This window comes from Rissa tridactyla, chromosome 12 (genome assembly GCF_028500815.1).
Source record: "Rissa tridactyla isolate bRisTri1 chromosome 12, bRisTri1.patW.cur.20221130, whole genome shotgun sequence".
Taxonomy (NCBI): Eukaryota; Metazoa; Chordata; class Aves; order Charadriiformes; family Laridae; genus Rissa; species Rissa tridactyla.
In genome coordinates, this window is record NC_071477.1 from 16821952 (window position 1) to 16847617 (window position 25666).

The 25666-nt window shown below is 45.3% G+C and overlaps 1 protein-coding gene across 10 annotated transcripts in view; it reads left to right on the top strand.

The window, feature by feature from the left end:
• Positions 1 to 25666, top strand: part of NCOA6 (nuclear receptor coactivator 6) — a 50971-nt gene that overhangs the window by 15437 nt on the left and 9868 nt on the right. For 8 of the 10 annotated variants that reach the window (XM_054218064.1, XM_054218063.1, XM_054218065.1 and 5 more), the window contains 8 exons: positions 1694 to 1849; positions 2432 to 2554; positions 4048 to 4176; positions 5924 to 6739; positions 9545 to 9691; positions 10615 to 11734; positions 21017 to 21138; positions 22035 to 25040. In XM_054218064.1, the coding sequence (XP_054074039.1) occupies positions 1694 to 1849; positions 2432 to 2554; positions 4048 to 4176; positions 5924 to 6739; positions 9545 to 9691; positions 10615 to 11734; positions 21017 to 21138; positions 22035 to 25040 (5619 nt within the window). The remainder of the gene's footprint in view (positions 1 to 1693; positions 1850 to 2431; positions 2555 to 4047; positions 4177 to 5923; positions 6740 to 9544; positions 9692 to 10614; positions 11735 to 21016; positions 21139 to 22034; positions 25041 to 25666) is intronic. The other 2 variants (XM_054218070.1, XM_054218073.1) reach the window with 2 other exon arrangements.

Genomic DNA, 25666 nt, shown 5'->3' on the forward strand with positions numbered 1-25666 from the left:
TTATCCCTCAGGGGGATAAAATGCTGGGATAAGATGAAAATACTATGAAGACATACCGCAGTTTTGAGCTGTATCTTGTAAATGGTTGAACATAAAACTAACAGATAGTTCCTGGTGTAAAAGGATGTGTGTTGATACTGGAGGTGAACTGCGTAATTTTGGAATGGAAGCAAATTCAATCTGTAGCTGAACGGAGTTGCCTTTGTTACACGGAGGCATCCGCACGCTGGGTTTGTTATAAATATTAATGGCAGGATTAATGAACGTGCTTCAGATCTCAGCTGAGAAAGCAGAAAGCAAGTTTTTAAAATCAATGTCAAATTAATTTGAAAACATGACAAGTGATTTCAGCTGATTCAGAGCAAAATAGGATATTCAGAATAACATTGAAAAAAATGTTTTTGAAAAAAAAACAAAGAAAACCAATGTTATATTGGTTTAGGCTTAGCAGATGCAGTGTTTGAAAAACAAGAAACTCAGATACTCATCTCTAGAAATATTGAAACTGATAATGCAATTTTTATATGTAAAATTTTGGAACAATAATATCAGTATATACGAGACTGCTCAAACCTCCAGAAAAGGAGGTTTTAAAACTATTCCCGTCATGTTTCCAGCCAAAAACGTGTTTATAGGTAGAAAGAGGATGAATTTAATAACACCATTACCGTAGCAGCAGAATGGACTTGGTGAATTAGTTAAGGACAAGAGATTCCTAAATAGAAATTAGCTATTGGAATTCTTAAATGACGCCTTCTTCAGAGTCAAAAAGTTAGCAAACTTTTAGTAAATCTGATGTTAACGGTGGAAGAACTGACTGATTAAAATTTGGACCGAAGTTTACTGTTTTTGAAGGGACTTCCTTCACGGAAAGCTGGAAACTGGAAGCTTATAAACCTGTATTAGGAAGGTATTTTTAATTATCCTTAAATACATTTTGTAGCGATGATTTAGTTGGGTATCACTTCAGATAAATATGTCCAACCTGACTGACCTACGTTTTTGCTAATTCCCACCTGTTACTTTTAAAACAGCTGATCTGTGTAGAAACACTCATATGTAGAAGAGGTTTTCAGAAAACGTGCAACTAAATGTTTTGCATGACTTCAGGTAACGGTTTTTTGCAGTAGATTGAACATACCCGTTCAGAAAAACTAAATAATATGGTAGAAATTAATGAAATACTGCTAGGACTCTGTTGGCACTGGCCTTCTAAGAAAAAAAAAAAAAAAAAAGAAAAAAAAAAGATGGTTTCACAAGCGTTTGTAGAGCAAATATTTCAATAATGAGGGTTTCATTCTTGTCAGTTTTTTCACACATCTGTCGCGTTCGCTAACAGATTTACTAAATCTGTTTTATTAGATATTTTTTTATCTTTCCAAAGTGGTTTATCCACAGGATATTTCAATTTTTGAGTGATTTTTATCACGTGATTGTGCTGGCTGTTGTGTTGGTTGTCAGTTGGGTTGTGTCTGTATTACTAGTTTTTGGAAAGTACCTGAAGTGGTTTGACAGTGTCGGTCACCGTACGCCTGCGCTGGAGAAATCTCCTGGACCTGAGACTGACCACTGATAATTTTCAAAGACAAATAATTGTTTAAGTTTTTTCAGCTGTGCTTTTTTACCAAGTTATTTCATCGTAGGCGTCTGAAAACCGCCTTTGCACTGACTCTGACCATTTTTTCTTTTTAAGAATCCAACAAGTTGAAACTGCAGAAGATAGAGCCTTGGAACAGTGTCCGCGTTACCTTCAATATACCTCGGGAAGCTGCGGAGCGGCTGCGAATTCTGGCTCAGAATAATAACCAACAGCTTCGTGACCTGGGAATTCTCTCAGTTCAAATCGAAGGTATTTCACACCTAATCTGCTTCCAAAGGTATCAAGCTAAAACTGAGGGACGCTCAACAAGCGATTTTGTGTACTTCGTTAATGTTGCAAAACTTCCTATTTAGTAACTTGGAGAACGACACCAGGGAAAAGGTAGCTCAAGACTTTTATTCTTCCAAGAATAGGTTTAATAATAAAAATGATAGTGGAAAAGCCTCTCGAGCGTCAGGAAACTTCCTGAAAAATGTTTTTTGAGTGTTAGTTAGCACTGATTTTCTTTTCCCCAAGTGTTTCGTATGGGGCTTTCTTAAAAACAAGTTTTCAGTGGATTTCACAATTAAAATATCCGTTCTGGACAATTGTCCAAGAGCTCACTCAGGGTGAAACCCAGGGCGTTTAATGCTTGTCGTGGTGTTTCTTCCTCTTAAAATTGAAACCCAGAAGATAAGGGTAATACGATGCATAACTCTCCTTCTGAAGTGTTCGTTGTAGGTAAATTTTCTTCTTCCTTCCTTGACGTCTTTTAAATGTCTTTTGGAAAATGTCTCTATTCTGCTTTGCCGTATATCATTCAGTTCACCCCAAATTGTGCGTTACTTTTAGGGGAAGGTGCTATCAATTTGGCTTTAGCTCAAAACAGAAGCCAGGATGTCCGAATCAACGGGCCCCTGGGAGCCAGCAGCGCAGTGCGGATGGAAACAGGGTTTCCCATGCAAGGGGGACAAGGTAAATTCCTTTGGTTTTTATTTGTTTAGCTTTATACGCTTTGAAATCTTGCTACTAAGCTAATCCTAAAATTTCACCGATCACAGCAACTATTGTTTGTAGAATTATACTTGCCGTTTTAATTAATGTGTGTTTTTTGTTTCTGTACTGTCAAACGTGTTCCGCATTATGTAAACTAAATAATTGGCTGCATTTTGTCCCACAAACATCGGAGTAATTTGGGCGCGGCAGATTGGTTTGTTTGGGGTTTTTTTGAGGGTTTGGTGGTTTGGGTTTTTGTTTTGGTGGTTTAGGGTTGGTTGTTTGGGTTTGGTTTTGGTTTTTTTTTTTTGCATAAAGACTGTTAAAGCAGATGCATCTAGTGAATTCACTTTGAAATGTGCACAAATTATCACAGTTTTCTGTTTGGCTACCTTTATGAAAAGGGAGCATAAGCCTTTATTCAGTGTATAATAAAAAATTATTTTCGATTAAATCTATTATAATTAAGGGAAGGACAGGACACTGACATTGTTAGTCACTCTCTTTATTTTCCGATAAACTGTTGAGATCTAATCATAGAGAATTAATTTTTGTGGAGAGGTGTAATTTTATTAAGCTCTAGGTTTTAGAGCATTGTATAGGCACGATAAGTAATTTTTAGCTACACAAGCCAGATTTTTAAGAAGAGTTAAAAGTAAGCTGCTATGTAAATCATTTTAATAGCTGAATCATGAGGCAAAATAAACTAATTAGTATCTCAGGATTTAAAGCAATTAAAAAACTGGGAGCATTTTTTGTCAAAGTGAGATGCGTGTGTGGCCGTTGATAAGGGACGGGAAGAGCATTTCACCCCTGTAGAAACCTGATGGAACGGTAGTAAAATTGTTGTGCTTAAGAAGGAACGTAAAACGTTTAAAGAAAGGTTTAATTGGAATTCAGCTGCTCTAATCTTCACTGTGACCGTCATCAGCTTCATTTTCTGCCTGCAGGTCAACAATATTAAGGTAAACGGTATAAATACGACAACAATATAACCAACAGGTCAACAGTGTAAGCCATTTTATAAAAATAGCAGCCTGTAGAAGCGAAACATTGACATTTTTCTCTCTTGCAACACCTTAGTTACTTTCCAGTATCTGATATTGAAGAAAACCTTAGTACCTGTATAACTGTGAAACAGTCTTGTCACTTAGTGACTTTGGTGGCAAGTCAGGCTCAAATGATGCACAGTGGTGTTTCCTTCGGTAGCCTTTCTAAAGGTTTGGTGCTAAAGGAGGTGCTTCAGCATGACCTTAACTTGTTTGTTTGTTTTATACCAGGGAATCTAAGCTTTCAGACAGAGACATGTGTCCTCAGGTTATTTCAAACAAACAATTCTTAAAGTCTAAAAAAAACCAAAACGTTTTATTAACAGATAGAATTTTCTTTTCTTGTAAAAAAACAAATAAATCTAAAATTCTTCTCTATGTGAAAACTGCGAGACTTGATGATTTTTATTTTTATTTTTTAAGGTTTAATAAGAATGAGCAATGCTGCAGCTGTCATGATGTCCCAGAGTGGAAATGTGCCCTCCTCTATGGTGGCAAGCGCTGCTAGTGCTGAGCTGCAGCCAAGAACACCTCGGCCTTCCTCACAGCCAGGTGGTAAAATTTAGTCACAGTACTGACCTGAAAATGTTCTTGAATTTTTATTCTTCAGCACACAGGCTTGAGCCTGTACTCATAAGAGTACTCCGGGATTGTCCTGGAGTGCTTCCCTTGCTCTTTCTGGGAGTTACGCTGTCTGTGGAAGCCTCTCTGCCCCCATTAACCTGGTAAAACTTCTGAAAATAATTTGGGTGCCTAATAAGTCGCCAGCTTGTTTGGTATTTTGTAATGCGTTGAGCAGCAGCAGCAGCGGGTAATTTTGCAGTAGAGCTGTTGTGACTGAGCTTCGCGTTTAGCTAAGGGAGAGAAAAGGACGGGTTGAACGAGGCAGATGTCTCCGGTAGGAAGCAAATGCAGCAGACTGAGCACAAGCGCTTTTCAGGAGGGGTAGGCCGGCTGGAAGTTTAAGGATTGGGGATCTAGGGGGTGAGAATGTTTTGGCTTTATTCTTCACTTTATTCTTCTTGTACCGGTACAAGTTAATTGGATTTTGGGACTACAGAAAAAGAGAGGGGATTATTACTTGTCCCTCCATAAAATGGTGGCGGTACTTGCCAACTTCACTAGATCTCTGCAGTATTTATTCTTACAGACAAGCATTTTTCATAAATGTTTTAAATATTCTGGGAATACTGGTTTATGATACTACCTTAGTTCCTTGTTATGTCACTCTTTTTAACTGATGGGGGTAATAGCCCCAACAAGTGGGTTTTACCTACAAACTGGAGGAGGAGAGGCTGGAGAGCAGACCCGCGGAAAGAGCTCTGGGGGTTTGGGTTGATGGAAGCTGAGCAGGAGTCAGCAGCGTGCCCGGGCAGCCCAAAGAGCCAGCTGTGCCCCTGGGGCACCAAGCACGGCATCGCCAGCCGGACGAGGGAGGCGACTGTCCCGCTCTGCACTGCACTGGAGCGACCCCACCTCCAGCTCGGAGCGCGGTTTGGGGCACCTCAATAGAAGACGGACATCGAACTATTGGAGTGTGTCCAGAGGAGGGTGACCGAGACGGTGAAAGGTCTCGAGGGCAGGACTTAGGAGGAGCCGCTGAGGTCGCTTGGCACTCTCGGCCTGGAGAAGAGCAGGCTGAGGGGTGTCCCCATGGCAGCCTGCGCCTTCCTCGAGGGGGACAGCGGAGGGGAGGCGCCGATCTCCTCTCTCTGGTGACCAGCGATGGGGCACGAGGGAATGGAATGAAGCTGCGTCAGGGGAAGTCCAGGTTGGACATGAGGAAAAGGTTCTTCACTGAGAGGGTGGTCAGTCCCTGGAACAGGCTCCCCAGGGAAGGGGTCGCAGCACCGATCCTGTCAGAGCTCAGGGAGCGTCTGGACGATGCTCTCAGTCGTAGGGTTTGGTTTCAGGTAGTCCTGTGAGGAGCAGGGAGCTGGGCTCGATGATCCTTTCGGGTCCCTTCCAACTCATGATATTCTGTGGTTCTGTGATTCTGAGTGTGTAGAAAGCTTGCATTAGTCTGTAGTAAAAAGCGCTGTGGGGCGATTGTGCTTTATTGTAGAGGTTATAAATTTGTAAGACCTGGCTTCTCAGGATTCCCAAACATTTTGAAAATTTTTAGAGCGTTGTCTGTTCTGTCTGTTGGAGAAATTGGAACACTGGAGCGTGAATTTTTGTGCAGAGTAAGCAAATGCAAACAAGCAATTTACCCTTTCGTGTTTTGGGGTGGGTTTTATCTACAGTAGGTTATTTTTTTTTTTTTTTTTTTTTACTTTTTTTTTTGCTATTTTAATAGATGCAATGGACCCACTCTTATCTGGGCTAAATATCCAGCAGCAAAATCATCCATCTGGATCTTTAGCTCCCCAGCTCCATTCAATGCAGTCAGTTCCAGTAAACAGGCAGATGAACTCAGCCAACTTCCAGCAGCTACAGCAGCAGACGCAGTTGCAGACGCGTCCTCCCCAGCCACATCAGCAGCCACAGCAGGGTATTCGACCTTCATTTACTTCACCAGCACAGGTTCCAGTTCCCCCTGGCTGGAACCAGCTTCCTTCTGGAGCACTTCAGCCTCCTCCAACCCAGGGAGCACTGGGTACATTGACAGTTAACCAGGGTTGGAAAAAGGCCCCGCTGCCTGGACAAATGCAGCAGCAACTTCAAGCAAGACCATCTCTAGCAACAGTACAAACTCCTACTCATCCTCCACCTCCATATCCTTTTGGAAGCCAGCAAGCTTCCCAGGCTCACTCAAACTTTCCCCAAATGAGCAATCCTGGCCAGTTTACTGCTCCTCAAATGAAAAGCCTTCAGGGAGGGCCCTCACGGGTTCCTACGCCACTACAACAACCCCACCTGACCAACAAGTCTCCTGCTTCCTCTCCCTCCTCCTTCCAGCAGGGCTCTCCTGCATCATCTCCAACAGTTAACCAGACGCAGCAGCAGATGGGACCAAGGCCTCCCCAGAGTAGCACGCTTCCCCAGGGATTTCAGCAGCCTGTCAGTTCTCCTAGTCGTAATCCTATGGTGCAACAGGGGAATGTACCCCCCAACTTCATGGTGATGCAGCAGCAAAACCAAGGTCCGCAAGGTTTACATCCTGGCTTAGGAGGTAAGAAGAACTGAGACCTTCTTTTATTTTAAAAAGAAACATAAAATAGCTAGAATTAATGTTGCTGTCAGTTTTGAAAAGATCCTTTAAAAGACAGAACAAAGGCATAGATTGGATATAAAGTGGGTACGGGTGAATTAGCAGCAGCGTCACCTCGTTTCTACTACCTGTCTCTGTCCTGCAGCGTCACAGCCATGACCGAGGGGTAGGCTCTGGGCCGCCGCAAGGAGAAACCGCTGTGTGCTGTTGCTGGTTGTGACTGCCAGTCTTGGCACTTCTGTTGCCTTTAAGCAAGTTTGGGATATTCAGAGATGGTGTGGGGTTTTTGTTTTGTTTTGATGGTGTTCTTTTTTTGGTGGGAGGGGGATTATTTTTTGAGAAGGAGGGAGAGAGTGTAATAAGAACAAATGAACGTTTTCTTTCTCTCTTCAGCTTCCTCTGTTACCGTTTACATTTTCTGCTACAGAACTGAGGCATTATTTTACGTCTTTTTCTAAGTTGTGGATGTCTCTTCTTGACCCTGTCTTTACTTGTCACCAGTTTCTTCCCATATAAAAGAGGAAAGAGCTATTATTGCCATGCTGTTGTACTCCCTATTCTATAATTAAGAGGTCAAGGGATGTTTTAACTTCCCCTTTGGCTGCGTTGTCTTTAGTTTTCTCCTCGGACCTCCGCCCTCGCATCTTTTACTTACTACTCCTACTAGTGAAGGAATTTCATTTGTCAGTCCCAAGATCTCTGTTGTGTCCCTGTTGGTTTTTTTTTTTCCCTTGAACCCTTTGTAGTTCTGTGCCAGACTTGTAGCACTTCTCTCTGTTGCTCATTTGTTCGTCTTTCTCTTGAATGGCTGCTCTCAGATACCCATACACAAGCTCTTGCTTAAGCCTTTAAAGTATTTTCTTTCTGTACTTCTAAAATATGAGCCATATTCTTTATCCACCTACGCACACACATATATATTCTAGAACAGGAATACCTGTTTCCTGGTCTGCTGATGTGGACAAGCTTCTTGTTTTCACTGGTTGTACCATGGGTCTCACGTGAACTCAGATGAATTTGATTCAGACGAATTGTCCCGGTTTCAGGGGTCTTCTCTTTCCAGAGTGTTCTTAGGATCTGCCAGTGCCCTATACTTGGTATATCTTATCTTGGCTCCATCTGGAAGCAGTTATTTATTATTTATTATAGTCACGTTTCCCTACAGTTTTGCCTCACCAGCCATATGTCGCCATCAGGAATCATTTCCTCTAGGTAGCCGAGCCATGACCTCTGGGCAGTTTAGCCTCTGTATTCTCCTTCCTTACTGCGTAAACCTGCTACAGGCAAAACCCTACCTTTTTGAGTTAAAAATGACACCCCAAAGAAACTCTAAAAATACGTTATTTGTACTCACTGTAGACTTTATTGCTAAAGTCAGTAATCCTGCTGTGAGCTGTGTCCTCAGCTGATTTTAAAAAGACAGGATTCCGGTGGTTTCAGCAAAGCTGTGTTGCTGCTACTTGCTGAGACTTTTGCCTGGCTTCTCTGTGTGATCGTTCCTTGCTGCAATTTATGTGTTAATTAAGTTGTAATTATGGATCTTTCAATTCTTAAGCCATTTTGCATTATGTTACCTAAGTTGTAATTACAGATTTTTCAAATTTTAAGCCGTCTGGGATTTAAAGGTTTGGTGTAGATGAATACATTCAAATGCTTTCCATTTCATCTAGTTAATTTAGCAAATCAGAATTTTTATTAAATTTGGGATAGGTTAAGTTAACGCTTCTTTTCTCTCAGTTCAAGCGTTCCTACGTGCAAAATTTCCCTAAAGGTTTAGCAGCACTAAACGATAGCCTGGTGATGTGATGTTTCAAGAAGTATATGTTCCGTATTTGCAGAAATGTCTTATTGGTTGACCTGTAAACTTGATGATCTTGAAATACTCACTGCAAACCTAAGGCCCGATTGACACCAGCGGTACAATTAAGCACGCAAGAAAGCTGTAACTGTAGAAAGAGCTAAGGTCAAATTCTGGCTGTGTATCGCGGGTCAGAAAAATAAGGGAGGACAGGTCGCCTCTAGGTCTGCGGCACCGTTTGGTGGTGAGTTGAAAAGAAGTGGGTTCTGTTAAATCCGTTTATGCTGCTGCTGATGTTGGTAGGTAGAGGGGAGTTTTGCTCTCTGTCCCAGGGCGATGTTTTGATGTGTCACAGCGTGGGCGTTGTGCCAGGTAGGGGCAGCGGGAATAGCAGGGTTACCTCGATGAGCAGCCGCTGGGGGCTCCGGACGTGCTGTCTCGGGAGGTTGCTCAGCCCGCTCTGGGCCGAGAAGTTAAAATTTTGAGTGTGTGTACACACAGCAGCAGTGCAAAGGACCAGGTACCTGGTGTGTTATGGTGCCAGCTGATGAGAGGAGCACATCACTGTAACAGAAATGCAAGATATTTGTGCTTGTGCACGTGGAGTAAGTTAAGGGCTTGGTTAGAGTTGAGACGCAGTAGATGAGGAAACAGCAAACTATGTTACTTTTATTTCTAGTTTCTAAAAAGTCAAACGTGGACTTTCCACCTTCTCTGTGGGGTAAGTTTTGTAGCTAAATTATAGTTGAACTGAATCCAGAACCTTGTTAGGCAGAATTACTGCACAGGTACGAACTATAAATATCTTCAGTGGGTTTTGTTTATTGGCAAAAACCACTTTCTGCCTAAACCTGTAATGTGACAGTACAGACTCAAAGGTACTATCCTATCGTACTCTAACTAGAGATTTTTCTCTTCTTTTTCTTCCTGTTCGCCGTACTTAGTACTAATCAAATTCTTGTGTTCAGGGATGCCCAAGCGCCTGCCCCCGGGGTTCCCTGCAGGCCAGACTAACCAGAACTTCATGCAAGGGCAGGTGCCTTCAACCGCTCCGGGAACAGCGGGGAACAGCGGAGCGCCGCAGCTGCAAACTAGCCAGAACGTGCAGCACACAGGTCTGTTTGGAATGCGGTGTTCCTCAGGTTTTTTGTGGTTTTTTTTTCTTGGTAGAAAATTATGCCTTTACTTGGGTAACACAGATACCAAAACATCAAACTGCTGTCATTAATGGGGCTGCGGGGCTGTTCTGTGTGTATTGGTAAATGAGGAAAAGAAAAGCAAGAGGCTGCTCATGTTTTTCAAACACCGCCACTGTTATTGATTAGGACTGTGATATGGCATCCAGAAGTATCTGTTAAGAAACTGAATGGCAGTAGCATTGAAATTTGGAGGCTAGGGGCGATAAAGATGCAACACAAAAGGAACTTTCTGCCCAGAATAAAAAAAAAAGGCATTATTATCTTAGAAGTGGAACAAAATACGCAAACTTATTTATTAGTTCCTTTGAAAGCTTTGGAAGTCTACCTACAGTCAGTCCTGTAGAAATTAAATCTTTAGTTCACAAATGTCTCCGTTTAACAATTCCATTATTAATCTTTTGTCTGAATTATGGATACCTTGCTAACGCCATTTCATCAGCATTCCCCATGTATTTATTTTATAATCCATTATAAAATAACCTCAAGGTTTGAAGCTTATTTGTGGTTATTTTGTTGAGTTAGGGCATGTGATGGAAAATTTTCAAACTTACTTCCAGATAACGACTGAAATGAAATTTCTGTTACACCTTCTGCAGTGATATACATGGGAAGTACCAGCCTAAGTGTTTATTTTGAGAAGTATGAGGTTCTGTTTTGGCAACGAACCGGTATCTGTAGCATCAGACATTGCATCACAGGACTGCAAGTATGTCAGATATTCCAGTTCATTGGAAATGGGAGGAAAGCAATTTTGGAGTACTTACTCAACATCAAAAGTTGTGAAAACTGTTATACCGCCCCAATCAGTTTCTTACTGGCAATTTTAATTTTTTTTTAAGGTGGCCAAGGATCCGGACCTCCCCAAAATCAGATGCAAGCGCCCCACGGCCCACCAAATATGATGCAGACCAATCTAATGGGACTTCATGGAAATCTGAACAACCAGCAGGCTGGTGCTAGTGGGGTGCCGCAAGTAAACATGGGCAACATGCAGGGACAGCCTCAGCAAGGACCACAGTCTCAGCTTATGGGAATGCATCAGCAAATTGTATCCTCTCAAGGACAGATGGTAAACATTCAGGCTCAGGGATCGCTGAACCCTCAAAACCAGATGATACTTTCTCGAACTCAGCTCATGCCGCAAGGCCAAATGATGGTGACACCACAAAACCAAAATCTGGGTCCTTCTCCCCAAAGGATGACCCCACCCAAACAGATGATTCCCCAGCAGGGACAACAGATGATGTCTACACACAATCAGATGATGGGACCTCAGGGCCAGATCTTGTTACAGCAAAACTCAATGATGGAACAGATGATGACCACTCAGATGCAAGGAAATAAACAGCCTTTTAGTACTCAAAACCAGTCCAATGTTATGACGGGGCCAGCTCAGCTGATGAGAGGACCAACCCCAAACATGCAAGGAAACATGGTGCAGTTCACTGGGCAGATGATGGCACAGCAGGGCCCTGTGAATGGTAACCCTTCTCAGGTTATGGGAATGCAAGGGCAAGTTTTAAGACCCACTGGACCTGGTCCTCACATATCTCAGCAACTTGGGGATACTACTACTACAGCAAATAATGACGTCAACTTGACACAGATGTTACCCGACGTTCCTGTGCAGCAGCCAAACATGGTGCCTTCTCATATGCAAGCAATGCAAGGAAACAACAATGCTTCAGGGAGTCATTTCTCTGGCCATGGGCTGCCTTTCAATACGGGGTTTAGCGGAACGCCAAATGGGAATCAGATTTCCTGTGGGCAGAATCCTGTTTTCCCTGTCAACAAAGATGTTACGCTCACAAGTCCGCTCTTGGTTAACCTTCTACAAAGCGATATATCAGCAGGACACTTTGGTGTGAACAACAAACAAAATAATCAGAATGCCAACAAGCCGAAGAAGAAGAAGCCTCCAAGGAAGAAGAAAAATAATCAACAGCTAGAACAAACAACGTAGGTTTAATATTACATTGTTTTTATAAGGGGCGTGGGGAAGCTCCGCAGGCAACTTGTCAATATTTTTTCAGCAAGTATGGGGTGAGAAAGGACCCGTATTGTTTCATATTCTAGCAATTTCTCTCAAGAGTTAAACGATAACCCACCGGTAAGTCTGCCGCCGCACCGTTCGTTCAAGATTTAAAAAGAAAAAACATGCAAACGTCCCAGCTCTGTTATAAACCTAATTATAGCGCCAGCGTTCCTTACATTTACTGGGTAAAGGAAGTGTAGGTGTTTCAATATGTCAGTGGGCACATGGTGCCACAGCCCTTGGAAGAGGAGGCTCCCTTTTTTAAGCAGTCTGACAGCCACAAAGGTTGGGAATTACTTTCAGAAGAATTATAAGCCTCTGTATAACATGTGCAGTAGAGATTTTTTTGGGGGTTGTTTCCTGAATTGTAGGTATATCCTGACGTGTTTCTGCCTGGAATTGAGCTGGACTTCTTTCCAGCAGATTCCAGGGAGGAATCTGGTATCTTCTGGGTATGAGGATAAGAAGCCCAAGAAGTGCTGGCCTTCCTGGGCTGGGAGAGATTAGGAAGGAAAAAAAGCAACCCAGCTTTTGAGAGGGAAGAGGCAAATGCATAATATTGAGAGATAATGAATGTACATGTTCAATGGAAATACGAGGTTGCTGCATCTCTTCGTTCCTCTTTGGCCAGCATATTCTTCACTGGCCAGCTGTGCTGTAACCTTTTGCTGTTGACAGTCTACTCATACCAGCACAGGGTGGCAGACCAGTGCTGCTATACCGTTATTCAGCTAAAATGGTAAAGGCGGATATGCTGTGTAATTATTCTGATGCTGCAGATGAGCCACAGGGGCATTGACAGGAATCCACCTGATGGAACTTCTGGGGATAGTTTTCAGTTTGCTTTAGAAAAAAAAACGGGAAAAACTTTGCGCAGAAAATTATAACACAGGAACATCCAAATTTCAAAGTTAAATTCTTAAACAAACAACAAGGTAGAAATGGCACATTAGGCTATTGGTGTGGCTCTGGTTCCACCAGTCCCACTCCTTTAAATAATCATGATAAATCTTTAACGTGAAGCTTACGCTCCCTTTTCCAGAGCAGATGTCCAATTCGGTGCAAAGAGTGGATGGCATTCGAGTACTAAGTGGCTATTCAGTATTTTATTTTTTTTCCCTTTGGTTATTCAGTGTGTAGCCCCAGCCTGCATTTTCTGCACAATGTCAAGATTCCTTCGTGAAGACGGAATTAATTTTGTCATGGACATTTTAGTTCTGGACTGAAACGACTCGCATCATCTATAGCAAGTGATCTTTTGTGACAATCCTTAATTGGCTTAACTAGTACTAAAATAAAACGCTGAAGCTGTTACTTGCCTTTTACAGGTGCAGAAATGCTGCATAGCAAAGGTAAAGCAAAGCATGCTAACTTAACGGGCCTTGAAAAAAGTCTTTCAAATACCTGCAATATAATTATATATGGTCATGGTACAGCCTGTCAGCTCAACACTGCTGCAAAACAGGCCATGTGGTTTCAGATTAAGTCTGAAGGAGTACACAGTCCGTGGCCAGCTGTGAAAACCTGGTTCAAGTAACTCACCTAGAACCCAGTGGCCAACGTGTGGGTGGACTCCAACTTTGGGGCAACTTGGTGTCGTGGTTTAACCCCATGCGGCAACTAGAAGCACACAGCCACTCACTTGCTCCCCTGAGTTGCGATGGGAGAGAGAATCAGAAGAGTAAAAGCGAGGAAAAACTCACAGGTTGAGATGAAGGCAGTTTAATAGGTAGAGCAAAAGCCGTTCACGCAAGCAAAGCAAACCAAGGAATCCATTCACTGCTTCCCACGGGCAGGCGGGTGTTCAGCCATCCCCAGGACAGCAGGGCTCCATCGCGCGTAACGGTGACTTGGGAAGACAAACGCCATCACCCCCAACATCCCCCCCTTCCGTCTTCTTCCCCCAGCTTTATATACCGAGCGTGACGCCACATGGCGTGGAACATCCCTTTGGGTGGTTGGGGTCAGCTGTCCCGGCCGTGTCCCCTCCCAACTCCTTGTGCCCCCCCACCCCAGCCCATCGCTGTCAGGGTGGAGTGAGGAGCAGAATGGCCTTGAGAGCTCAGCAACAACCAAAAACATCAGTGCGCTATCGCCCTATGCCCATCCCAAATCCAAAACATGGCATTACACCAGCTGCTAGCAAGAAAGTTAACTCCATCCCAGCTGGAACCATGACTTCCTCCACCCCTTACTCCATACCATTTATGTCATGCTCGGGTCCCACACTATTTATTACAACCTCATTCACCACCACCCTCCTTCCCACTCTTTGATATAATACACAGATATTGTTCCCTTAGTCCATGGACCACCCCTGTGCAATGTCTGCCAAGTGTCCGTAAATGTCCACAAAATGTCCATTAAGTTCATCCAGGCCACGACCTTGGGCTCCAGCTGCCCCGCAGTCACCCGGGCCAGGAGGGATGGTGTGTTGCGTGGAGTCGCTGGGCACCAAAGGCGGCTGAGGTCGGGTCACTGCTGCACTGGCACTGCTTCTTGCAAGGCTTGTCCTCCCTTGGTTCAGGTGGTTCCTGCTGTAGCAATTCCTATAACACGCAATTCAAATCATGGGTTACAACAATATAAAGATATATCCAGTACAGTCTCCACCCCTGGTCCCTTTGGACCAGGTTAAAGGATTAAACGTTGCAGTGAAGTCCTCCCCTTGCTCCTAGCGTGGCTGGCAACAAGGGGTTCCTGCTGGAGTAATTCCCATAACACGCAACTCAAGTTCTGGGTTTATCTTGACTCCCGATTTCTCTACTGCTCCCCCCTGCCCACGCCCCTCCCCCCGAGTGGCACAGGGGGATGGGGAGTGGGAGCTGCAGTCAGTTCCTCAGACATTTCTGGCTGCTCCGTCTTCTTCCAGGGAAGGACTCCTCACACCCTTGCCCTGCTCCAGCGGGGGCTCCCTCCCACGGGCCGCAGCTCTTCAGGAGCTGCTCCGGGGTGGGTCCCTTCCTTCAAGCATCGCCTGCTCTGGCATTAACCTCTGTGGGCTGCAGGGGGACAGCCTGCCTCACCATGGTCTTCGCCACGGGAATCTCTGCTCTGGCGCCTAAAGCACCTTCTCGCCCTCCTCCTTCACTTGCCTTAGTGTCTGCAGAGTTACTTCGACCCTGTTCTAGCCTGTCGGCAGCACAGACAGCAGCGGCCCTGGCCATCCGCCGGCCCAGGCACATCGCCATTGCTGTTATCAGAACGTTCCCAAGCCCAGCGGAGTAGGACGATAAGCAGTCGGCAGTACAGCAAGCAGCGAAAGCAAGAAGCAACCACTAATGAGCACAATACTCTAATATATAGTAAGGCAAACGAGCACCGTGGCAGGTACGGGGGTCTGCCAATTAATAGCTAAACAGCAATAACAGCTATAAATTCCATCTAGCACATTCCAATCAAATCTGTCGTTATCTCAACCTATCGAGCCCCATGGTGGGCGCCAAAAAAGACTCTTGTGGTTTGACCACAGGCAGCAACTAGAAGCACGCAGCTGCTTGCTCGCTCCCCCGAGTTCTGATGGGGGAGAGAATCGGAAGAGTAAAAGTGAGGAAAAACTCACAGGTTGAGACGAAGGCAGTTTAATAGGTGGAGCAAAAGCCGTTCACGCAAGCAAAGCAAACCAAGGAATCCATTCACCGCTTCCCACGGGCAGGCAGGTGTTCAGCCATTCCCAGGACAGCAGGGCTCCATCGCGCGTAACGGTGACTTGGGAAGACAAACGCCATCACCCCCAACATCCCCCCCTTCCGTCTTCTTCCCCCAGCTTTATATACCGAGCGTGACGCCACGTGGCGTGGAACATCCCTATGGGCGGTTGGGGTCAGCTGTCCCGGCCGTGTCCCCTCCCAACGTCTTGTGCCCCCTCAGCCCATCGCTGTCGGGGTGGGGTGAGGAGCAGAATGGCCTTGAGAGCTCAGCAACAACCAAAAACATCGGTGCGTTATCGCCCTATGCCCATCCCAAATCCAAAACATGGCACTACACCAGCTGCTAGCAAGAAAGTTAACTCCATCCCAGCTGGAACCGTGACGCTTGGAAACCGCTACTGAGGTCCCAGCTCGCCTCTTGCAGTGCCCAACTTGTTACACCTCGTCAGGGTCTGAGATGTGTAGAAGAGGGCTCAGGTGGACAGTCCCCAGCAGCCACCATCCATCCCATCCCGCTGCGGTGCTGCTGCAGGAGGGGCCGTAGGTGACGGCGTGTGGGGCTTTCTAGCTTTAATAGTCTTTGGCTACGTGGAAAGGAGGGATACGAGGGCACGTTGGTGTCTTCATTTTGCAATTCCGGAAATTTTAAGTGCAAGTAATTTGGCAGCAGTGGCTTGTGACAGCATATTGCACGCGGTAGTGTCGTGTTGTTGTAAAGTTGTAAAGAATAGCAGTAGTGTAACGGTAGAATGTGCATTTTCCTGCTTTTGAAACATTAGATCCTGCAGAGAGTCTCAGATAAAGAGCAAGCAGATATTTTCCTGTTTGGTTTTCACTTGACATTCAAAGCTATCCAGATGTCTTTCAAACGATAACAATGTCTTATTTTGCTTTGTATCAAAAGCATTCATGTTCCTAGAATCGTGGAACGGTTTGGGTTGGAAGGGACCTTAAAGACCATCCCGTTCCACCCCCCCGCCCTGGGCAGGGACACCTCCCACCAGCCCAGGTTGCTCCAAGCCCCGTCCAACCTGGCCTTGAACCCCTCCAAGGATGGGGCATCCCTGCCGCAGAGCCGCTGCCCGACAGCAGCCTGGGTGGCGCCGCTGGGCACTGCTGGTTCATCTCCATCGGAGTCGAATACGCAAACCTGGCGTCACTGTTAGTCAGTTGGTGGAAAGTTTTTTGGGGTTTTTTTTTTGGCCCGTATCAAAGACAGAAACGGCCTTGTGTTTCTAGGTAGGAAAGATCTGGTGCTGCGTGTAAAAAATAAAACGCTTCAACTCTAAATATATTCCAATAAAATATGGTAATCGCCGCTCCAGTGAGCTGTCTTGCCGTGGCAAAGGATTCAGAGGGAGCAGACGAGTTGGCACTCTCTTCTGAAAAGAAAATGCGTTAATCGTTAAACAAAAGCCTTGTTAGGATTTTGTTTTCAGTGGTCTTACTGATGATGACCCAGCTTCAGCGTGGCCTGGGAGTATGGATAAATGGACATCTAAAGCTCTCCTCTGAGCTTACAAAGCCCCACAAGACGATGTGCTTGTTGAAAAGTTTTCACAGTAAAAGACAGCTGTTTTACGGCTTTTCTATCGAGCTATGACAGCTCAATTCCTAGCTCTTAAATAGGGCTTCTGATAAGATTTCAGGGTATTTAATGGAAATACCACTTTGCACTTACTCTGTCACTGAAGTTTTCAGTGAATCTTCTCTTGCCATTGCCACCTGCAGAATGCCGTTTTGTCACCCGATATGGATTAGCATTCTGTTTCTTAACGGGCTGTTTATTGATCTCTTTATCCTTGCAGGAGCGTTAAGAAGGGAGCTGTTCTTATAAATGTTTTTGGGGTTATTCTCCAGCAAAAGGAGGGCGACTGCAATGAAAGCTGGCCCTGGTACCTTCCTGCCTCATTCCCTCTTGGCTTCCCTGGCATTGCTAGGCAAGCTCAGCGTTGTCTTGGAATTGCTGATTCTTTTAAATCTGCTTTGGACCACTTGCTTTTGCATCAGAAGCAAATAAGATGCTTTTCATGTCGGCTTTTTCTCCAGTATTCTTCCTCAGAAATTGTACCGTTTGGAGCAGCAAACCTTGTTTGGAAATGCAGCTGATTTGATAAACACACTAAAAATTATTCTGGTTTTTTTTTTTTTTCTTAGAAATCATTTCTGAGGTATAATAATATAGTAGCAAAAGTACCATTAGTAGTACGGTTTGTAGACTGAGCCATATTGGAATGTAAATAGGAGAAGTGAACTATTGAAAGAGTCTATTCAGCTGAGTTTGAAGGGTTTGCCTCATTGAGCAGCTCAGCATCAGAATGACAACCGAGACGTTTCGGAAAAGTAGGTTGTTTAAAAGTGATCGTGTCTGTTTTCTGAACCCGAAGACAGGTAATGGGATGTAAACTGAGGAAAAAATGCTAGATGAAATGTGAGAAAGCGTGTTCGTTAATTCTGTTAAATACACACACAAACAATTGTTTAACGTTCCCCTCAGCCCATGAACATCGTGGGCACTGGGAGAACAGAAATAACCCGCTGGGTACCGTCACCGCTGGCGTTGAGAGGGGCAGGAGCCAGTGTGAGGTGTGGTGCGCGGACGGTGATCAGCGCTGCGGGGCAGGGGGGTTTTTCTCACCCAAACTTGGAGAGCTGGTAACCATCGGGCTGGAGGTGACACGCTCCCCCCGGACACACAGGGAATGAGAGTCATCGAGCATCAGAGGGTGAACGTCTTTCTGTAAAAGCAAAAGTTGTCGCAGAGCATTGTACCGTGTTGGCAGGGCTGGTTCTGCTGACGTGGGTACTGTAATTTTATTTTTGCCCGCCTTATTTCAGCATCTGCAGCCCTTCCTGGGTTTGTTTTTCCAAGTTTTGTTTGTTTTTTTTTTTTTTAATGACTCCTGGAGTTCTCTCTCCGCTCTGACGAGGGATTTTGTATCTGGAGGTTGTGCTTGAGGATGCAACCGGCGGAGCAAAGGGTTCCCTTGTGACAGTCCTAATACCAGGCTCGCTTGTGGCAGTCCTGTACCTAATGTGCAGTTGGTTTTGTTTTACATCCAGAGCAATAGGAAAGAAGAACAAATACGGAATATTTGTCCGTCTCACACAAACTTCTCATCTTGCTTGTTGTTTGCATTCAGAACTTGGGGCTTTTTGGATGGCTGGTGGTTGTTAAATATGCCCAGTGTCAGCTACATTCAAAACGCAAGTTGTATTTAAATTTGCCAGCAATTACGGCGGCAGTCCTTCCTGCAATAACTGCTCTCCTTTGCTGGCAAACGCCACGTGTGTCTGCTTTGCAGGGTTTGCAGAGCCTGCCCCACGAGACCCACCTGGCAGGAGATGTTTTCTGAGAATCCATTTTGCACCGCGATTGCTTTCTGGGTTAAACACGGTTGCACAGTGATGCTCCGCGTCAGCTTTTCGTCTAATCTTTGACTGTGGCGTTTTTAATCTCCCACCGTTATAAAGGAAACATAAGTGGCAAAATTACTAATTTAAGATTATATTCACCATTTTCGGCAGTTCGCGGTGCTGGCACCTGCATCAAAGGCTGCAGCTCCTCTGGGTGATTTTGTTGCCAGAATTTTTGTTCATTTGTGGCTGCTAATACAATGCTTCTGGGGCGTGTGTGTGCATTTTGACAATTTTCATCAAATGTATTGATGGAGGCGTGTAAGCCTGTAACAACTGCGTCACAAAAATTGGTGGTCTGCTGGATTAGACAAAAGGTTTAACTCCAGATATTTCCCTTGGCAATACTTGCCCACTCAGCGGCCGTGCTTGAAAGGGTTCTCTGTGTGCCCCGTTCCTTACCTTTCTTCTGTCTTGGTTTATGTTCTCCCCAGTTTTGACCAGTGAAAGTTCGGGGACTTTCCAGTCACACGCTGCTTTTTGAACATTGGTTAGGTAGGAAATAAGACATTGGGACAGGGCTGGGTCTCTCCATGTCAGCTGTGCAGGTGCCAGAAACTGTTACTCTCAAGTAGCACTAAAATAGATCTCTCGGCCTTTATGTACTTCATATTCTTATTTTGCTGAAAATTTCTATTGTCCTTGGCATTCCTGCATGCTTCTGCCTCTCTTTGTTGGCAGTGGGCTTATTTTGATGTCTTTAATTTTAACTCAGAGCTTTTATTACATAGATCTCCCTACAGCCCTCATATATTCATGAAGCCGATAAGCAGTTAAGGTCTTTTACCCTTCATCCCTCTTTATCTTCCCTCCTCTGACCATATGTATCGATACCTGTAGAAACTTGGTTTTTTCTAAGTCCGCAAAAGCTGTTTTGATTCAGCGGAAGTATTAGGCATTGAATGTGAACAATTTTAAATTGTCCCAGTGAGTCTCGAGGAACATCAAGTACCCCTGGAGAAGGACTTGAGGGTGTTGGTTGATGAGAAGCTCGACGTGACCTGGCAATGTTTGCTCATAGCCTGGAAAGTCCCCCCAGAGCCTGGGCTGCATCCCCAGCAGCATGGCCAGCAGGGCTGGGGGGGATGGGACCACCAACATCAGAAGGACATGGACCTGTTGGAGCAGGGCCAGAGGAGGCCACGGAAGTGATCAGAGGGCTGGAGCCCCTCTGCTGAGGACAGGCTGAGAGAGTTGGGGGAGTTCAGCCTGGAGAAGAGAAGGCTCCGGGGAGACCTTAGAGCCCCTTCCAGTCCCTAAAGGGGCTCCAGGAGAGATGGGGAGGGACTCTGGATCAGGGAGGGGAGCCATAGGATGAGGGGGAACGGTTTTAAACCGAAAGAGGGAGATTTAGATTAGATATCAGGAAGAAATTCTTTGCTGTGAGGGTGGTGAGCCCCTGGCCCAGGTTGCCCAGAGAAGCTGTGGCTGCCCCATCCCTGGAGGGGTTCAAGGCCAGGTTGGACGGGGCTTGGAGCAACCTGGTCTGGTGGGAGGTGTCCCTGCCCAGGGCAGGGGGGTGGAACGAGATGGCCTTTAAGTTCCCTTTTAACTCCAACCACTCTGTGATTCTATGAGCAGTTACAGAGCCTCAGCATCCCACAACGGTCAGTGCTCTGGTGGGTGACTTAGAATGTCTGATAACGTCCATGCATTTTTGGCCTCTGATACCCTGAGCTAGTCACTTCTGGGTACAATACTGGAAGAAACGGTGCTACTGTTAAAATTCATTTCTCTGCATCTACCCATGATACTTATCTCTGCAGATGTCACAACAGTATTGGAGAGAAGCCTATTTAATTTAAACATATATATGTGTGTCATTTGGAATATCCGTTGGCATACTCGTAGTTATAAAACTCAGACTCAAGGTAGAAACAAAGGAAAGAAATGTTTAAGATCAATAGAGCACGATGCAACTTGTTTCCTTTTTGGTAGTATTTAAGGCACAGGAGCGACTGGCAGTGGAGCGGGGCTCTGCGTTCAAGTTTGTCGTGTTATACTAGAGGCGTTGGCGCATTTTAGTGAGTTACTTGCAGGTCTATGAAAAGTGCTAGGAATTAATTGCTTGAGTACTTCATTATGGAAGCAGTAGCCAACCACTGGGCCGGATGTTAATTGCACTTATTTTTCTTGCAGTTCTTCAGAAGCACGTCCAGCTGGCCTGGAGGAGAGTGATCAGTCGTCGATGTCTGGAGAACAAGGAACGAATTTAGATAATTCAGGCCCTAAACTTTCAGATTTTGCAAGTCGGCCGCCAGGTAGTAGGATTTTTCTGTGCATTATCTGAATGTAGTAGCTATAGAAGAGCTATTACTGATCTTTGTGACAGTTCTGTTTTATTTGTCTTTTCACGCATTCAAGCCCAAAGCTTTTTTTCCTCCTCGTAACTAATCGGTACCATTGTTTACATGTTTTCTTTGAAGTAGCTCGAAATGAAGAGGGGGCCCCATTCTCATGTATCATCCTGCAGGTATCATATTGATTACCGTAGTTATTCACCCGTAACGTAATTGATAAAAAATTCTGTATTTCTAGCTGCAGCACAGACTGACGCTTTAAAAATTTAGCATTAACCAATAGCTGATTTTTCAGAATTAAGAAATAGGGGTTGCAGTTGGAATTATCCTTTGCACATAGGGAGGATTAAATCCAAAGTCTGCCAAGGAATTTGCGTTCTAAGCCACACGGGTGGTTCTTAGCACCATTTTGGCCAGATTCTACTTTGTACGCTAAAAAATGTCAGATCTGTAGGAGATACGCTAGTCCGTGTACCACAGGGCCTGTCAAACTCTTAAGTTTGTTTTAAGGAGTATTAATTAGTGAAAGTCCAACTCTGCATTTATAGGTGAAAGCAAGCCCATGGACAGTTGCAGAGACTTTTCGGGTGGCATGAATCTGGAGCGATAGCTAGTAGCTGATACAATACGCTAAGCGATCTCCAGTTAAATGTCACGCAAGTCATTCATACATGAAGTGAAAATATTTTTAAGAATTAAGTAAAATCTCTGTCCTTATTTGTAAAGCCTGTTTCATTAATGGGGCTCTTGTATAAGATAAACAGGCTCCTGGCTCTACTCTCTGATCCTGTTCGTTACAGAAGTTCTGCTTTCTCTGATCTCTGGTTGTCATGAACGTATCATCTTTGTTCTCTCAGGCTATCCATCTCAGCCAGTGGAACAAAGACCACTGCAGCAGATGCCACCTCAACTCATGCCTCATGCGCAGCAGCCGCAGCCGCAGCAGCAGCAGCAGCAGCCGCCACAGCCACCACCACAGCAAGCCCAGGCACCGCCACAAACACCGCAGCAGCAGCAGCAGCAGCAGATGATGATGATGCTTATGATGCAGCAGGATCCCAAATCAGTCAGGCTTCCTGTTCCACAGGGAGTTCACCCACCTAGAGGGCCTCTGAATCCAGATGCTCAACGAATGCCAATGCAGCAGAGCGGTAACATGTCGGTAATGGTTAACCTCCAAGGTCCTGGATCAGTGCCTCCGTCTCCTGATAAACAAAGAATTTCCTTGCCAGGCAATCCTCCTCTGGGAAATAATGCAAGAAAAATGGTTTATCCAGATAACGTACAGAATCCTTCCAGCTCACCCCTTGGAGACGTTTCATCAGTATCCTCCCTTCCAGAAGGAGGTGGAGCTGAAGGCCCCCCAGCATCAGGAGCTCAGAATAATTTGACGTCTCATTTAGTAGTTTCACAGAACCAATTAATGATGACGGGACCCAAACCTGGACCATCCCCACTTTCAACTGCCCAAGGTGCAAGTCCCCAGCAGCAGTCCAATTCTCTGCCTAGCACTCTTACACACCATTTTCCAAATGTTGCCACCCCATCACAAACTTCAAGGCCTAAAACCCCAAACAGAGCAAGCCCAAGGCCGTACTATCCTCAGACGCCGAATAACCGTCCACCTAGCACAGAACCATCAGAAATTAGCTTGTCTCCAGAGAGACTCAATGCTTCTATAGCTGGTTTGTTCCCTCCCCAGATTAATATTCCTTTACCTCCCAGGCCTAATCTCAATAGAGGATTTGATCAGCAGGGTCTTAATCCAACTACTTTGAAGGCCATCGGACAGGCCCCATCAAATCTCACAATTAACAATCAGTCTAGTTTTGCTGCTCCCCAGTCACACAAATTGGAAGGCATGGTCATTAATTCAGGAAAGCAAACCAACACTGGAGGAACAAAGAGAGCAAGTCCAAGCAATAGTCGAAGGTCCAGTCCTGGATCCAGTAGGAAAACTACACCAAGCCCTGGCAGACAGAATTCAAAAGCAGCTAAATTATCATTGACAACTCAGCAGAATCCATCTCTCTTGCAGAACATGGAATTACAAAGAAATATGATGGCTGGTCCCTCTTCTTTGCCAACACCTGTGACTACAAGTTTTCAAAATAATAACATGCTAAGTAATCAGAATCCTGCAATTTCTGTACCTGCTGTGACTGGCATTCCTGAAGACAATAAAGAGAGCCTTAGTCTGCCTCAAGATAATGAGTGTCCAAGTGCACAAGGTGTCCAAGCTAACAAAGACCAGCCCAGCATTGACCTAAAAGGTATCCCTACTGCTCCAGAAATGAAGATGTTGGTTCCAGAAGAACAGTCGAAAAAAGATGGGCCGCCCGTAGACACCAGTAAGCTCCCGGTCTTGGAGGAAAGTAAAACCATGGTATCTCCGGCTATGAGGGAGGCACCAACTTCTTTAAGTCAACTTCTTGATAATTCTGGAGCTCCTAACGTAACCATTAAGCCCCCTGGACTGACTGGTCTTGAAATGGCACCAATAGTCACCACTGGTGAGGAGCTAAAGAAGATAGCTGTCATTCCTCCACTGCAGGATTCATCCTCGAGCAAAGAGCCATCTAATTCACTTAGCTTGCCTCAAAATAATGAGCCTTGTTCAAATCCAGGGCACCAGGAACCGGGAGAAATAAACTCAAGCGTTGCACAGAGTGTTCCTCCAGTAATGCAAAGGCCTGTCAGCTCTTCTTCTATTTCAGGTCCTTTACCCCCCAACCAGATAACAGTTTTTGTAACTTCAAACCCTATTACATCCTCTGCTAATACATCAGCACCGTTGCCTTCTCACTTGCAACCTGCATTAGTGTCGACTGTTGTCACAATGCCCAACGTAGGGAACAAAGTTATGGTTTCCGAGGGACAGTCAGCAGCTCAGTCTAGCGCCCGGCCGCAGTTTATTACACCCGTTTTTATAAACTCATCGTCAATAATTCAGGTTATGAAGGGCTCTCAACCAAGTACGATTCCAGCAGCCCCGATGACTTCTAACTCTAGTCTGATGCCTCAGTCGGTCGCGGTCGTTGGTCCTTTGCATATACCGCAGAATATAAAGTTCTCCTCTGGGCCCGCTCCTCCCAGCACATCATCCGGCAGTCCTGTTTCTAGTATTCCCACCAGCAGGCCACTGGTTCTTAATCCCTTGGCACCTCCTGTTCAACTGCCTTCTCCCGCTACAACTTCTTCCAGTGTTCCTTCGCATGTCCCTGCTCAGCAAGTCAAAGACTTCAGCCCGGAGGAGACTTCTCAAAGCGCCGGGACAAGTGACCAGGGCTCTGTTACAGCCACGCAGTCTGGACCTGTTGTTTCGCCTCTTCTTACGAGTAGTCCAGGATCTGGGAACAGACGCAGTCCTGTTTCATCGAGTAAGGGAAAGGGAAAAGTAGACAAGATTGGCCAACTCTTGCTGACGAAAGCGTGCAAGAAAGTCACTGGCTCCCTTGAGAAAGGGGAAGAGCAGTATGCTTTGGACGGAGAAGCGGAAGGTCAGGGAGTAGAAGCGTCGGTCCCAAACAGCTTGGGAACAGAGCAATCACCAGCAGAACTAGAGAATAAAACTGTGACGCCCCCAGCACCCAGTCTTACAAAACAGAGCACTTCTGGGCCTGGCAGTTCGAGCGTCAGCGCTGCGGCTGCGGCTCCTGCCTCCGTGTCCCCAGGTGTGACGGCGGGCACTCCTCCTGCCAGCACGGTGCCGGCGGCGGCGCCCGCTCCCGCCGCCCCGGAGCCCGCTCCCGCCGCCCCCAGCACTAACGGCAGCAGCCTCGGGGGTTTGCCCGCCGAGCCGAGCGGGGTCGGCGTGGCCGAGGAAAAGGCAGGAGCACATCAGGAACTGCTACAAAGTGCCGGTAAGTCCAGTGCCACCCGGCCTAAGGGCAAGGAATGAGATCGCTTTTGTAAACTTCCGAAGGGGCTTTTTTCCGTGAGCATAATAAAATTTAGACGCTGTAGCCGAGGCTGACAGCTGCTTTTTTGTTTCTAATATCCGAGTGGGCACACAGGCTTGTATTTCACTAAGATTCACGTTTCAGGCGTTTTATTTCAGCTTACATTTACTGCGTAAGTGGGGCATTTGTCACAAGCGTCTGATGCAATAATAGAGGAGTGACTTCGCGTAACTGTTAGAAGCGGGGAGAAAAAGTGGATGTGTCAGTAATGACAAAAGTAATACTTAAAGTGCCTTTTGTACTGGTAAATATACTGGTAGTCTGCCTCAGTCTTGCCGGAGACTTTTTATGTTTACAACTTATTTCAATTTATTGACTTAATTTATGATCTTTTGAGTTAATCCTAATCATACTAGTTCCCTCTTGGAATAAGCTTAACCCTGTAGGGAAATAGCTGAATGACCTCCAGAAGAAAAAAAAAAAAAATCAAAACACAAACCCACTTAACGTCTAGGGAAAAATTAAAATGCTAAAATTAAAATGCTCATTTCAGAGAAATACCTGAAAAAGTGTTTATAAGTGAACTA